The sequence below is a fragment of the Oryctolagus cuniculus genome, chromosome 3 (assembly GCF_051225735.1).
Source record: "Oryctolagus cuniculus isolate XC-2025 breed Fujian yellow rabbit chromosome 3, ASM5122573v1, whole genome shotgun sequence".
NCBI lineage: Eukaryota > Metazoa > Chordata > Mammalia > Lagomorpha > Leporidae > Oryctolagus > Oryctolagus cuniculus.
Window position 1 is genome coordinate 62318510 of NC_142869.1, and position 14595 is coordinate 62333104.

At 39.3% G+C, this 14595-nt stretch overlaps 1 protein-coding gene across 50 annotated transcripts in view; it reads left to right on the plus strand.

Moving 5' to 3' along the window:
* TTN (titin) overlaps nucleotides 1-14595 on the plus strand; it is a 272404-nt gene that overhangs the window by 89995 nt on the left and 167814 nt on the right. For all 50 annotated transcript variants that reach the window (XM_070070523.2, XM_070070550.2, XM_070070524.2 and 47 more), the window contains 22 exons: nucleotides 457-738; nucleotides 950-1228; nucleotides 1632-1913; nucleotides 2013-2291; nucleotides 2765-3052; nucleotides 3164-3442; nucleotides 3552-3830; nucleotides 3925-4203; nucleotides 4799-5086; nucleotides 5224-5511; nucleotides 5961-6251; nucleotides 7924-8211; nucleotides 8743-8835; nucleotides 8959-9244; nucleotides 10060-10243; nucleotides 10441-10530; nucleotides 10627-10894; nucleotides 10993-11253; nucleotides 13130-13339; nucleotides 13533-13610; nucleotides 13731-13757; nucleotides 14179-14238. In XM_070070523.2, the coding sequence (XP_069926624.2) occupies nucleotides 457-738; nucleotides 950-1228; nucleotides 1632-1913; nucleotides 2013-2291; nucleotides 2765-3052; nucleotides 3164-3442; nucleotides 3552-3830; nucleotides 3925-4203; nucleotides 4799-5086; nucleotides 5224-5511; nucleotides 5961-6251; nucleotides 7924-8211; nucleotides 8743-8835; nucleotides 8959-9244; nucleotides 10060-10243; nucleotides 10441-10530; nucleotides 10627-10894; nucleotides 10993-11253; nucleotides 13130-13339; nucleotides 13533-13610; nucleotides 13731-13757; nucleotides 14179-14238 (4959 nt within the window). The remainder of the gene's footprint in view (nucleotides 1-456; nucleotides 739-949; nucleotides 1229-1631; nucleotides 1914-2012; nucleotides 2292-2764; nucleotides 3053-3163; nucleotides 3443-3551; nucleotides 3831-3924; nucleotides 4204-4798; nucleotides 5087-5223; nucleotides 5512-5960; nucleotides 6252-7923; nucleotides 8212-8742; nucleotides 8836-8958; nucleotides 9245-10059; nucleotides 10244-10440; nucleotides 10531-10626; nucleotides 10895-10992; nucleotides 11254-13129; nucleotides 13340-13532; nucleotides 13611-13730; nucleotides 13758-14178; nucleotides 14239-14595) is intronic.

Genomic DNA, 14595 nt, shown 5'->3' on the forward strand with positions numbered 1-14595 from the left:
TTTTCCTCCTTTGTCAGTACTTGGTGTGGGTACATTTTTTTAAGTTTTTATTTAATGAATGCATTTTTCATAGGTACAACTTTAGCAATATAGTGGTTTTTTTCCCCCCATACCCACCCTAACACCCCAACTCCCATCCCATCTCCCTCTTCCTCTCCCATCCCCCTCTCCCATCCTCTTCTTTGTTATGGTTCATTTTTAGTTTGATTTTATATACAAAGGGCCAACTCCATGTTAAGCACAAATTTCAAGTTTGCACGTTGTGGGTACATTTTAAAATGGATTATATTGTAGGGATTTTCTATTTAGTCATCACTTACTTGTTCTTCCTTAAACTGCATCAAATATTTTTTTTTCCCTGAAGACCTCTCTGATGGAGATTGCTTTTTTCACTCCATCTTGAATGACATGTGTCTTTTCCATCCCTCACTCCTATTTTCCCTCTTGGTTCCATAGAACCACCCAGGTTCATTAAGAAGCTAGAACCCTCAAGAATCGTGAAACAGGATGAACACACAAGATACGAATGCAAAATAGGTGGGTCTCCAGAGATCAAAGTTTTGTGGTACAAGGACGAGACTGAAATTCAGGAGAGCAGCAAATTCAGAATGTCGTTCGTGGAGTCGGTGGCGGTACTGGAAATGTACAACCTGAGTGTTGAAGACAGTGGAGACTACACGTGCGAGGCCCACAACGCCGCAGGCAGCGCAAGCAGCAGCACTTCCTTAAAAGTGAAAGGTCAGCTCCCCTTCTAGCTTGGTGTTTGCTTCCCAGTCGCCTCCTCTCCCCCCATCCCTCTCATCCCCTGCCTGCCTTGCCAGTAATGTTTTAAAATTGGAAAAGGATATACTAAAAGTTGAAAGTGATGCTTCCCCTTTCTCTCTGATGGGATGGAAAGTGACTTCTTACTTCCCAAACACAACCTCATTTTCCTTTTTCTCAATTTTAGAACCTCCTGTTTTCCGCAAAAAGCCTCATCCTGTGGAGACCCTGAAGGGAGCAGATGTTCACCTTGAATGTGAGCTTCAGGGCACTCCCCCTTTTCAAGTGTCTTGGCATAAAGACAAGAGAGAACTTCGCAGTGGCAAGAAGTACAAGATCATGTCTGAGAACTTCCTTACGAGTATTCACATCCTGAACGTCGATTCTGCAGACATTGGGGAGTATCAGTGCAAAGCCTCCAATGACGTGGGAAGCGACACTTGTGTGGGCTCCATCACTCTGAAAGGTTAGCTTGGCTTCATTCTCTCCTGCTCACCGTTTTCTTATAATTGTCCTGCTCTGGCACCCTTAGCTATTACCCTGTCTATCACTAGCAGCCTATTTTTGTCCTTTCCAAATCCTTTTATGTTAAGTGTACTTTCCTTTTTCATATCCTACCAAGTATCTTTTGAAACTGTTTTGCTAATGAGTTTGGATTAGATTGAGAGAGTTGCAGAAGACATGGTATTCAACTCTTTCTATTCAGTGTAAATTCCGACATGTCCCTGGTCCTATCTCCCCAGAATATCTTTTATTTAAGAAATGGAAATAGCATGGTCACCATTGTGATTCCTAGCTCTCAAGATTTAAGTGAAATACTATCAAGTCCCACGCATGTTAAAACTCTGCATCTGCCTCCTTTTCCTCAGCACCACCAAGGTTTGTGAAGAAACTCAGTGACATCTCTACTGTCGTTGGTGAGGAAGTTCAGCTGCAGGCTACCATTGAAGGCGCTGAGCCCATTTCAGTGGCATGGTTCAAAGACAAGGGGGAAATTGTTAGAGAAAGTGACAACATATGGATCTCATATTCGGAAAACATTGCAACCTTACAGTTTTCGAGGGCAGAACCAGCCAATGCCGGGAAATACACCTGTCAGATCAAAAACGAGGCTGGAACACAGGAGTGCTTTGCCACGCTATCTGTTCTCGGTTAGTACAAACGTGATGCACACCCTTACCAGGCTCTGTGTTTTCTTGAGTTTTTCAGCTTGATTTTAGAATGAGGATCTAATTTCCATGTCATTCCAGAGCCTGCAGCTATTGTGGAGAAACCAGAATCCATTAGAGTTACCACGGGAGACACCTGTACTTTGGAGTGTACAGTAACAGGCACACCTGAGCTCACTACTAAATGGTTTAAGGATGGAAAAGAACTGACAAGTGACAGCAAATACAAAATAAGCTTCTTCAACAAGGTGTCTGGCCTCAAGATCATCAACGTGGCACCCAGTGACAGTGGGGTGTACAGTTTTGAGGTGCAAAACCCTGTTGGCAAAGACAGCTGCACAGCATCTGTTCAAGTCTCAGGTGGGTTGGTGGGCTTTTTGTTCATTGTTGTAATGATGTAGTTCTTGATTGTCATATTTTTATATGAGAATCTCCATCTTCTGCACATAGTGAGTCTGACACCCTCTCAATTGACAAAACGAGAGTTAACGTGTCTATAGAGTTAGAAGAAAACCATCTTTCAAAGTTACATCACTTTCTTGGGCAGAAATTTCTGAAAGGATGGTAGAAGTAAACCTTAAACCCTGCATGAAGTTAAACTGGTCTTATACTATCACTTATGGTGGAATAATTCACCAGGTAATGATTCACAGCAAAAAGCAACCAAAATCCCTGGCAAGCCAATTAACACATCCTGCCCATTGATTCTGTATGACCCCTAGGGAATTCTTTGATACCTTCACAAAAGAATCTAGGCATATGCCACATCAAAAAGACAACAATTCTCACTTCCAAACTATATCCCTTTTTCTTCACCTTTTTATCCCACTCAGATCGAATCATTCCTCCTTCATTCACAAGAAAATTGAAAGAGACACATGGTCTAACTGGTTCCTCGGTTGTGATGGAGTGCAAAGTCTATGGATCACCTCCAATTTCTGTCTCCTGGTTCCATGACGGAAACGAAATAAGCAGTGGTAGGAAATACCAGACCACCCTGACAGACAACACTTGTGCTTTAACTGTGAACATGTTGGAAGAATCAGACGCTGGTGGCTACACATGTGTAGCCACCAACACAGCTGGTTCTGATGAATGTAGTGCTCCTTTGACTGTGAGAGGTCAGTATAAAATACAGTAAATTTGGAATTGCATTTCATAGTTCACTAAAAATTTTGATTATCACAACTGACAACTATTAAACTTGTCCTGGTATGTCTTCTTGCATTTAGAACCACCATCTTTTGTTCAGAAACCTGAACCCATGGATGTTTTGACTGGAACCAATGTCACTTTCACAAGCATTGTAAAAGGAACACCTCCTTTCAGTGTCAGTTGGTTCAAGGGTAGCAGTGAACTCATCCCAGGGGACAGGTGCAATGTGTCTTTGGAGGATACAGTTGCTGAACTGGAGCTGTTTGATGTGACTGCCTCACAGAGTGGAGAGTACACTTGCATCGTTAGCAACGATGCTGGCAAGGCTTCTTGTACAACACATCTCTATGTGAAAGGTTTGCTTGCTATTCCATGCTTACACAATTAACTTGCATGTGGTAACAAGATGTGCCTGTGTCCTGTGTGTATGTCTTTGATCTCGTATTTTGGTTTTGTTCACTCTAGCCCCAGCCAAATTCGTGAAGAGGCTCAACGATTACAGCATAGAGAAAGGCAAACCCCTGATCCTAGAGGGGACATTCACTGGAACCCCTCCCATTGCTGTTATCTGGAAGAAAAATGGTGTCCTCGTGAGTCCTTCTCAGAGGTGCAACATAACCACAACCGAAAACTCAGCCATTCTGGAAATTCCGAGCAGCACCGTGGAAGATGCGGGACAGTACAACTGCTACATTGAAAATGCCTCTGGAAAAGATTCCTGCTCAGCACAGATACTGATCCTAGGTTTGTCACAACTGCACCCTGTTATCTTTGTATCCATGTGCAGGGAATGACTCCGGCACGTCTCCTTCATGATCGATTGTTTCTCTTGCTGCAGAACCACCATATTTTGTCAAGCAGTTGGAGCCTGTGAAGGTGACCGTTGGAGATGCTGCCTCTTTACAGTGCCAGCTGGCCGGAACCCCTGAAATCGCGGTTTCCTGGTATAAGGGAGACACGAAATTGAGACCCACTGCTACCTACAAAATGCATTTTAGGAACAATGTTGCTACACTGGTTTTCAACCAGGTTGACAGTAACGACAGTGGAGAATATATCTGCAGAGCTGAGAACAGTGTGGGAGAAGTGTCTTCATCCACCTTCCTGACTGTTCAAGGTGATTGCCATAGTTTTAACGCGAATACATTTGTCTTTCTTTTGAACAAGATTTACAACATCTGGTGAAGGCCTTCTTGTTAGGAGAAGCTGTTCAAAGGCTAAATTTTCTACTTTAGTAATTCCATGTACTGTTAATGGCTTACCCTTTGCTATAGCCTTTACACAGATGGCTAAAATGACTAAATCTTTAGCTGGAAGGATCTCACATCATTTGCTTCTATAATTAAATCCTTAGAAAAATAAGTGAGCATATATTTTAAAATCCCATCCCCTGAGTGTCTCATTCAAATTAGTAGAAGGTAGCTTTAAAAATAGGAGACTCTGCTGCATGCCTGGGGACCTGCCTTAAGCCAATCAATTTCTCTATTGGTCCATGAAATTTTTTTGCAACAACCATGCATTGGAGTGGCCTCAGAGTGAAGATTTTGCTTTAAAAGTCTACATGCTTTTCTTTTTTTCCAACTTAATTTGAGAGATGTTAATGCTTCCTTATATTTTAAAGGGAATACCATTAGTATTAATAGATAGTTATGAGAATATTTAGTAGGTTAAAAAGCCCACAAGTATTCATTACTTTGGTCCTGTTTATACAGAGCAAAAACTTCCACCATCCTTTTCTCGACAACTGAGAGATGTTCAAGAAACAGTTGGGTTGCCGGTTGTTTTTGAATGCACTGTCAATGGATCTGAACCTATCTCGGTGTCCTGGTATAAAGATGGCAAGCCACTGAAAGACAGCCCGAATGTGCAAACGTCATTTTTAGATAACACAGCCACTCTCAATATATTTAAAACAGACCGGAGCCTTGCTGGCCAGTATTCTTGCACAGCTACAAATCCTATAGGCTCTGCTTCTTCTAGCGCAAGACTCATTCTCACAGGTTTGTGGACTTTGCATCTCCTATTGTAAGGAACATTTGGTCCCCAAACAATAAATTTGGGGGGAAAACATGATTTCTGTAAACTGAAGTGGTTTGGCTACTGAACCTGAAAGTTTGTCTCTCTGCTCTGCTCTCAGAGGGGAAGAACCCACCGTTCTTTGACATCCCGCTGGCCACTGTGGACGCCGTGGTGGGAGAAAGTGCTGACTTTGAGTGCCACGTCACTGGAACACAGCCCATCAAGGTCAGCTGGGCCAAAGACAACAGAGAGATACGGAGTGGCGGCAACTACCAGATTAGCTATCTGGAGAACAGTGCCCACCTGACGATCCTCAAGGTAGACAAGGGGGACTCTGGACAGTACACCTGCCATGCTGTCAATGAAGTGGGCAAAGACTCCTGCACGGCTCAGCTGAATATAAGAGGTATCATCTGCTTTGTATGTGGTCCAACAGAGTGCAGTCATTCAGCAGTCTATCAAAAGGATGCAGTTTTTATTGAGGAAAATGAAATTTAGGGCATCTTAAAGCAAATTATGAACATATCTAAGAGGAAATAAGTCTTTCTAGAGAAAATAGGATTTTTTTAATTTAAAAAAGTGTGTATTTCTAAAATTTTGTATATCCATGTAACCCTAAGACTACTTTCTTTTTATAAATTTCTAGTTCTGTCAAGGGCCAAAAATTATTCTTATCCATCTCATAAATATGAGAACAGTCTGGAATAGCTTGTGGAAGGAGCCTGAGATATTGAAAACAATACAGATAGATGTTGTATTTTTTTTGGTTAGCCTTGCTTTTTAATGAACACTATGGCCTCTTTTTCTTGAAAACTTCATTTGAATAACTTGCTTGTGGATTGCTGTTTCTTACAGAGCGGCTAGTCCCACCAAGTTTCACGAAAAAACTCTCAGAGACAGTAGAAGAAACAGAAGGGAATCCTTTCAAACTGGAGGGACGTGTGGCTGGTTCCCAGCCTATAACTGTTGCTTGGTACAAAAATAATGTGGAGATACACCCGACCCCTAACTGTGAAATAACATTCAAGAACAATGCACTGCTACTGCAAATCAAGAAGGCAGGCATGGCCGATGCTGGTTTGTACACATGCAAAGTGTCCAATGATGCTGGCTCTGCCCTGTGCACCTCCTCCATTGTCATCAAAGGTTAGTTATCCTCACAGCTGCCGTCCCCTCAGACTGCCATGTGCTTGTCTTCTGATTTCTTTATGATAGATAAAAGTAGACAATTAACTGGATTGCTATCACTCCATACAGGTTTACTAAGGCTATGCATTATTGATAATTATATGGCTCCCCAAAAGTATGCAGTATTTAATAGACTAAAACCTGATCTTTCTACATCATATCCCAGAATTCTCTCGGGGCATTAGGAGTCTAAGCCTATTTGGAAATGTGCACCTAACTGTCATTTATTTTTAAGAATTACATTTTATTTGAGAAAAAAATTTAAAGTTTTTCATCACTGACTATTGTGTTACTTTTGGTTATTTTGAGTAATATAACAATCTGAAACATTCTCTTTTTAAATGTATTTCTAAAGGATTATTATTTAATATATACTGCCCAAAGCTTTTGGCTCGTGCAAATTAATCCCAGACAAAAGGGTAAAACTTGCTCAAAAAGCAAAAAACTAAAAAAAATTGCATATCATTATAGAAGATGTATTTAAATGTGCAATCATAGTTTGAAGCAAAGAAATAGACAGAGTTTGAAGAGATCTTCATCTGATCCTCTGACCATAATGGCTTATTCCAGATAATTACAATACAGATTTATCAAAATCACTTTACAAACTAAAGTCCTAGAGCAGCAGCTTGCAGTTCATTATCAACTCTGATGACTAGACTGGTCATCTCCAAATGCACTGATAATGAGTTAGTATCATTAACAGGTTAATGTCACTAAAAGGTTAATATCACTAAGTTGTCTTAGAATTCATTTTATCAACCATTTGATAGAACTTAGATGCAGTTAGTCCTAAAACATTAAGTAAAATGAAAATAATATATGCTTAGCAGTGGCTTATATTGATGATACTTTTGCCATTGAGTATAAAGTTTTGAGGTGATTATTCTATAGGATTTGTTCAAGGAAGCATCTGAGGTTGTAATCATCACAACCATGGATATAGGCTCTATTCTTTTCAGAAACAGGTTTTAAATCACTCATCAAAATCATCACATTATTTCAACTTACACTTGGACTTATTGTGCTACTCCTGTTTACTTCCTTGGTTTTCAATGGAGCACTGAGCATCAACTCTTAATCCCTCGGTCTGATTGGATTTTAAGTGCCTCTGTACCTACACTTACTAGCTAAAGATGAACGTGAGAGAAAATCTCATAGGAAGATGTGGGCTCATGGATTACTCAACATTGGCCCCCTATCCCAGAGCGTAGCCATCATTGCTAATCTAAATGAGTGGGATTCCCCCATAAGCCCTTAGTTTTCAGGGTTCAGCAGAAACACAACTCATGGGCTTGAGAGAATCAACAGATATGGCACAGAAGTTTGTAGTCACTGCTCTTATAATGTTTGCAGTGCTTAATCAGGACACAGATGCTTGGGAGATTTGTAGGCGGCAGAACATCTGTTCTTTGCTTGCTTTTAAATCTTTTTCTCTTAAAAAAAAAAAAAACAACAAATGTTAACTGTTGCCTTCATATAAAACCAAAACAGGTACATAATTTCATTCTACTACAGCAACCAGTGTCACCTATTAGAGGCAAACTTCTTGCTCTTTGCTTGTTTCTTTTCGGGCATTTCACACTATTTTGTCTTTATGTTTCTCATGAAAATACCATTTCAATTCCAGAGCCTAAGAAGTCCCCCGTGTTTGATCAGCATCTTACTCCAGTAACAGCAAGTGAAGGGGAATTTGTGCAGCTCAGCTGTCACGTGCAAGGCTCTGAGCCCATTCGGATCCAGTGGTTGAAGGCTGGCCGGGAAATAAAGCCTTCTGACAGATGCAGCTTCAGCTTTGCTGGCGGGACAGCTGTGCTGGAACTCAAAGATGTGGCTAAAGCAGATTCAGGAGATTATGTGTGTAAAGCTTCGAATGTCGCTGGAAGTGACACTTCCAAATCAAAAGTGACCATTAAAGGTACAGATACCTCAACCTAGTATGCAGGTCAAGCCAACACCTGCTGACATCCAATATCAGTTATTACCCATTTGCAAATGGTGCCCTCTTAATTAAAATTGAGATATTGGGTAACTTCCTGGATACAATTTCAATAACATTATTTGAAATTACCCCTAATTCACTGCCCTATTTTTAACCCTCTTTTGCGGTATATCCATATAATTAGTCCAGTTCCAAAGATGATGCCATAATGCTATGATTTAAGATGCCTTAGGGCCATCGTCCTGGAGGTGATCTATAGCATAAAGCCACATCTAGGAATAAAATATTCAATACTATTAATATGCTTATAATTGAATGTGCAATAACCCACACAAATGTGTATGTGTGTGTATCTGCTTTTTCTTCTGTAACCAACCCTCATTTATGTAGTGGCGTCTTGAGTACCTTTTGACACTGTCAAGCTCTTAATTATTATTTTATACAGAGGAAGGTTTATTGCAGTTTTGAGTTGGTTATAATAACAAAACCTGTAACTGCATTTTTCAGAAAAACCAGCAGCAGCCCCTGCAGCTAAGAAGGCAGCAGTAGATGGGAAACTCTTTTTCGTCTCAGAACCTCAGAGCATCAGAGTTGTAGAAAGTGAGTATTTTGTGAAAAATTCTCCTTCTTCTGTGTTATATACCCTTTAATACTGATTTGATTTCAGAAGAATCTATTTTGGAAAATTAAATTTTTTATTCATTTGTTTTCATTACTGTGTAGAAACCACTGCAACATTCATTGCAAAAGTGGGAGGTGATCCAATCCCCAATGTGAAATGGACCAAAGGAAAATGGAGACAACTGAACCAAGGAGGTCGCATTTTAATCCACCAAAAAGGCGATGAAGCAAAGCTGGAGATCAGAGACACCACCAAAACAGATTCTGGGTTATACCGCTGTGTTGCATTTAACAAACATGGCGAAATTGAAAGCAATGTTAACCTACAGGTGGATGAAAGGAAGAAACAAGAGAAAATTGAAGGTGATCTTAGAGCAATGCTGAAAAAGTAAGTTGAACTTAAAACCTTACATAGAAATGATTTACTCACAGAAGGCATCTCGAGATAAGGGCCGTCTGCTCCAAGGCTCAGAGGGTTGAAGAACATGGAAGATATAAACATTTTAACAGGAACAGATAAGCAAATATACACCATTGGCATAGAACTAAGTGGTTCATTATGATGATTTCTAAATTATATGCAGTTTTTAAGAATGAGGCATACCATTAAGATTTTCAACAAAAGCAAACGGCCTTATAAAGAATCCTAAGTATGTTGTGTTTCCAAGGGTAGAAGTTTTATTTTCGCTGTATAATTTCTTATGCTGTGATCATTTATTTTTCTACATAAATTGCATAACTCATTTTCCATAATTAGCAATAATTTCAATACAGTTTATATTTCAATATAATTCTTAAATTAACCAATACTTAATTTCTGTGCATCTTTTCCAGAACATATGGTATTTAGCCATTCTTAAAAGTTTCTATTGCTCTAGTTATTTTTATTATTTTTTAATTATAGGCATTAATTATTAGGCTCTCTGGTTATAAAGTTTATAGAAATGCTTCGTTACTCTTTCCTTTCTTAAGGATCACATTCTCTACTGCGTAGCAATGGTCTGATCTTAATCTACTCCAACTCCAAACCCAACTATTTTATTGTTGTACAGTTAGTTACCAGGGTATAATTTATTTTTATGAAATGAAGAACACAGAGCTCTTCTTTTCTGTGAGGAACAAAATCTTAAGGACATTCATAATCTTTGTACAATGATAGAAATACAAGGTAGGTGATTAATGCTTATTTCTTCTTTCATCTAGGACTCCGGCTTTAAAGAAAGGAGCTGGCGAGGAAGAGGAAATTGATATCATGGAACTGCTCAAAAACGTTGATCCTAAAGAGTATGAAAAATATGCCCGTATGTACGGCATCACTGACTTCCGAGGTCTTCTTCAAGCATTTGAGCTGCTAAAGCAAAGTCAAGAAGAAGAGACACACAGATTGGTATGAATCTTTTTATGCAGCGTTGCCCCACAAATTCACCTTTGAGACATCGACCATATCCGCAGTCCCAGAACCCTACAGTTAGATGAGATCGTTTAGTATAATCTAAATGGCAACGAGAATGGAAGTTCAATGTAGCTGTACATCCTCTAGTAGAAATTTCGTATCATGTGTAATATTCATTGTTTCCTCCTCAGGAAATTGAGGAAATAGAGAAGTCAGAGAAAGAAGAAAAGGAATTTGAAGAACTTGTGTCATTTATTCAGCAAAGACTGACACAGACAGAGGTACAATGAATTATGGTGAAAATAATGTGGACACATTTTCACTCAAAATTATAAAGGAGGGAATGACTAATATATTTTAATTCTGTATTCTTCCAGCCTGTCACTCTGATTAAGGATATTGAAAATCAAACAGTTTTGAAAGATAATGATGCTATCTTTGAAATTGACATTAAGATTAATTATCCAGAAATCAAGCTCTCATGGTACAAAGGAACTGAAAAACTGGAACCCAGTGATAAATTTGAAATCAGCATCGATGGTGACCGACATACACTCAGAATTAAGAACTGTCAGCTTAAAGACCAGGGCAATTACAGATTGGTTTGCGGTCCACATATCGCTAGTGCCAAACTAACTGTGATCGGTAAGTTAGAAAACAGATATAAAAAACCTTGTGAGATGAAATTGTTGCCACATCTGCATGTGGTACTGACTAGAGTCGCTATTTTATCACACAAACAGAGCCCGCTTGGGAACGGCATCTTCAGGATGTTACTTTGAAAGAAGGCCAGACTTGCACCATGACGTGCCAATTTTCGGTGCCAAATGTAAAATCTCAGTGGTTCAAAAATGGCAGACTCCTTAAACCCCAAGGCAGACTTAAAACCGAGGTGGAACACAAAGTCCATAAACTGACCATTGCAGATGTCCGAGCAGAAGACCAGGGCCAGTACAGCTGCAAACATGAAGACCTTGAAACTTCAGCAGAGCTCAGGATTGAAGGTGGGTGAGGCTGTGAGCGGCTTAGATCCACAGCAAATGTGCGCAACCCCTGCAAACATCCCCCAGAGCATGTGCCCATCCCTTGCACACACACCCACGGGGGCCACTCACATCTCCAGATTCACACAAAATCGCAAGGAACAAATACAAATGCATGCAGACTCTTTAGCATGGCACTTGTAGGCCAGAGGCAGATTTTAATCTAGACAGATCTATAACTTTTTAAGTCACTTCAGTTGAAAATCTACCTTCCATAATTCTCATATCTAGGATTTTGAATTTTAGAAATAAATCTTGGAAAGGACAAGATCTCATAGCTGTTAATCTATAGGATCTTGTCTAGGAGTTGGCATTTTGTTTATAGAACTTAATTAGACTTCATAAGAAATTGTAGGAAAAAAAAAATATGTGATGTGCATTTGGTAGCTGTTTTTCAAAGATATTTATTTCATTTGAGGATCATAGTCCAAGCTTTTGAATCTCTGAAGTTAAGTGGAAATTGAGAATTTAGGAACAATAATGTTAATTTTCTAATTGTTTCTACTGAGGGCATTTTTCCAAAGACAGTGTTGAACTGCATTGAGAAAAATTTTGGCTATAATAATAGCACTTACTTCCATTTGTTGATGTCCATTCTTAATTTTTGAAGCACAGCTCTGTGCTTCATTTTATTTACATAAACAATTCAACTTTTCTCACCTAATTTACAATGAATATTAATGCCTGGTTGTATTTAAAGTTCAAACATTTTAAATAGTTCTCAAGTTGGTGAGTCCAGTGGAAAGTACTGACCGTTTTTTTAAATAAAGGAATATTTAAAATATAAAAATATATATATATAATTCAATTATGAAGCTCACCAGATACCATGATTTCTAAGCATTCATGGTGCTGTTTAACATGGAATTGGACATTTCTAAATAAAATTCTGGGTAAATCTCAGCTCATTCTCCTTCATATGCTCATATTGTATTTATATTTATATACATATTTATATATATTTATATGTGCTTAGAAAGCATGATTCAGAACTCTAAAAAAAATTTCCTGAAATGAATGGGTGCAGGCTACCTATTCAGTTTGAAATTCTTTAACAAAACGTTACTCATTTTAGACAAACAATTCTAGTTCCTGAATTGCAAAAATTATTTTACTGAGGAAAAAAAGAATTTCAGATGAAAACTTACATATTTAAATTAAGTTTATGTATCTCCTATTATGAATATACCATTTTACTAATATTTTAAAAGATATTTTATGTATTTACATAACATTTTATTTCAGAAAAGTTTTAAATTTCCAGTACCAAGCTGCATCCCTTCCATCTCTCCCATTCTGTAGTATTCAACCCTCTGTGTTCAGATTGAGTGGCTTTTTTGTTTTTAATTTTAGCCCCCACACAAATGGGAGAGTGTGTGGCATTTATGTTTCTGTGTCTGGTTTATTTCACTCAATGTGGTGTCCTGAGGTTCTATCCATTTGGCTGTAAATGACAGGGTTCTTTTTTTTTAATAGATGAACAGTATTCTATTGTGTATATATGCCATATTTTCGTTACTAATATTTTAAAAATTTAATTTGACTTTTGGGTGATAAACTCACTTTAATATTATCTTCAGACAGATACTTTAAGGGTCTTCCAGGGTTTCTTTATGCTTTCCTATATTGATCTTGCAGGAATACACTTAAGAATAGGGATAATTTTTCTATTGCTGGTAGAAAGAAATTTTCTTCTTGTTTTTTTCTTTTTTTAGTGTTGTCTACTATTTTATAGTTAGATAAACATGAGAGATTTTTAAGTATCTGAGGACAAAACACAGAGAAAGGGATTTCTTTCTTTCCTGTCTCAATTTGCACTCTCTCTCTTTTCAAACAGCCGAGCCAATTCAGTTTACGAAGCGCATCCAGAACATTGTGGTGAGCGAGCACCAGTCCGCCACCTTTGAGTGTGAAGTGTCCTTTGACGACGCCATCGTAACATGGTACAAAGGACCAACAGAACTGACTGAGAGCCAGAAATACAACTTTAGGAATGACGGCCGCTGCCATTACATGACCATCCACAACGTGACCCCGGACGATGAAGGTAAGGGCATTGGCGGCCTCCCAGGGAATAGATGTATCATTTAGCCTTCATCTGTTTTATGTAAGTCTACCCTTGGCTATGCTTATACTCTGTAACTATACGTAGAAAACAATGTTTAAGACAGCTATCTATTTCAATAAAGAAGTGTTGTTTGCAACATATGAGAAAGCAAACATTTGATGATTCTTCTCAGGGGTCTATTCCGTGATTGCTCGATTGGAGCCACGAGGCGAAGCGAGAAGCACGGCAGAGTTGTACCTTACAACCAAAGGTGAGCGGGCACCAGCATACGCACGCCCAGAGCACAGGCGGCGAAGCCAGTAGCCTACCCAGCGCCAAATACAAAGCCAAATACAAACCTCTCTCTCTCTCTCTCTCCTTTCTTTTGCAGAAATCAAACTTGAACTGAAACCTCCTGGTAAATTTTCTTGTTTTTGTTTGTTAGAGTCAATCTTTGCTTCCAAAAAAATGTAGTGGAAGTTTATAAATAGTAGAAGCCAAAATATGTAAGAATACCATTTCTCTTTTCAGTAAAACACTACCCAGTGAAATTATTTTCATTAAAATAGTCTGTTAAACGTTGTGAACTTTAAAAATTAGGGATAAGGCCTCTTTGAGTTGATCTCTAGGATCGCGTCAATGGGTGTGGCCATTGCACAGAAGGAATTTTCAGAGACAGTAGCGTGCCTGTGCGGTTCCATACAAGAGGATACTAGCATTTTTGTGTCTCTGTATTAGATTCTGCTGTTGAGATGCCCAACATTAAGTACATCTTCATTGCCTAATAAACGTCTGTGTTCTCAGTCCCTCTGTGCTCATCGCCACATGTTCCTTTCCAGATATCCCAGACTCCAGAGTTCCAATCCCGACCATGCCTATCAGAGCGGTGCCACCAGAAGGTAAGGGCGCTCGGCCCCTGGGCTTGGAGCAGTGATGCTCTCCCGCTAGGAAGGTACCCATGCCTAAGCCATATCAGAGAATGAGACCCCATGCCCTCTGTGGAATAATTTCCTCTGTAGTTAGCAGTTAAGACACCTGCATCCCATGTCAGAAATTCCCTCCGTAGTTAGCAGTTAAGACACCTGCATCCCATGTCAGAGAGCCTGGGCTTGACTCCCGATTCCATCTCCTGCCCCCAGCTTTCTGCTAATGCTGCTGGGAGGCAGTGGTGATGGCTCAAGTAACTGGGCTCCTGCTACTCATGTGGGAGATCTGTACTGAGCTGCCTGTATTTGTAAAGTGAACCAGACGGCACT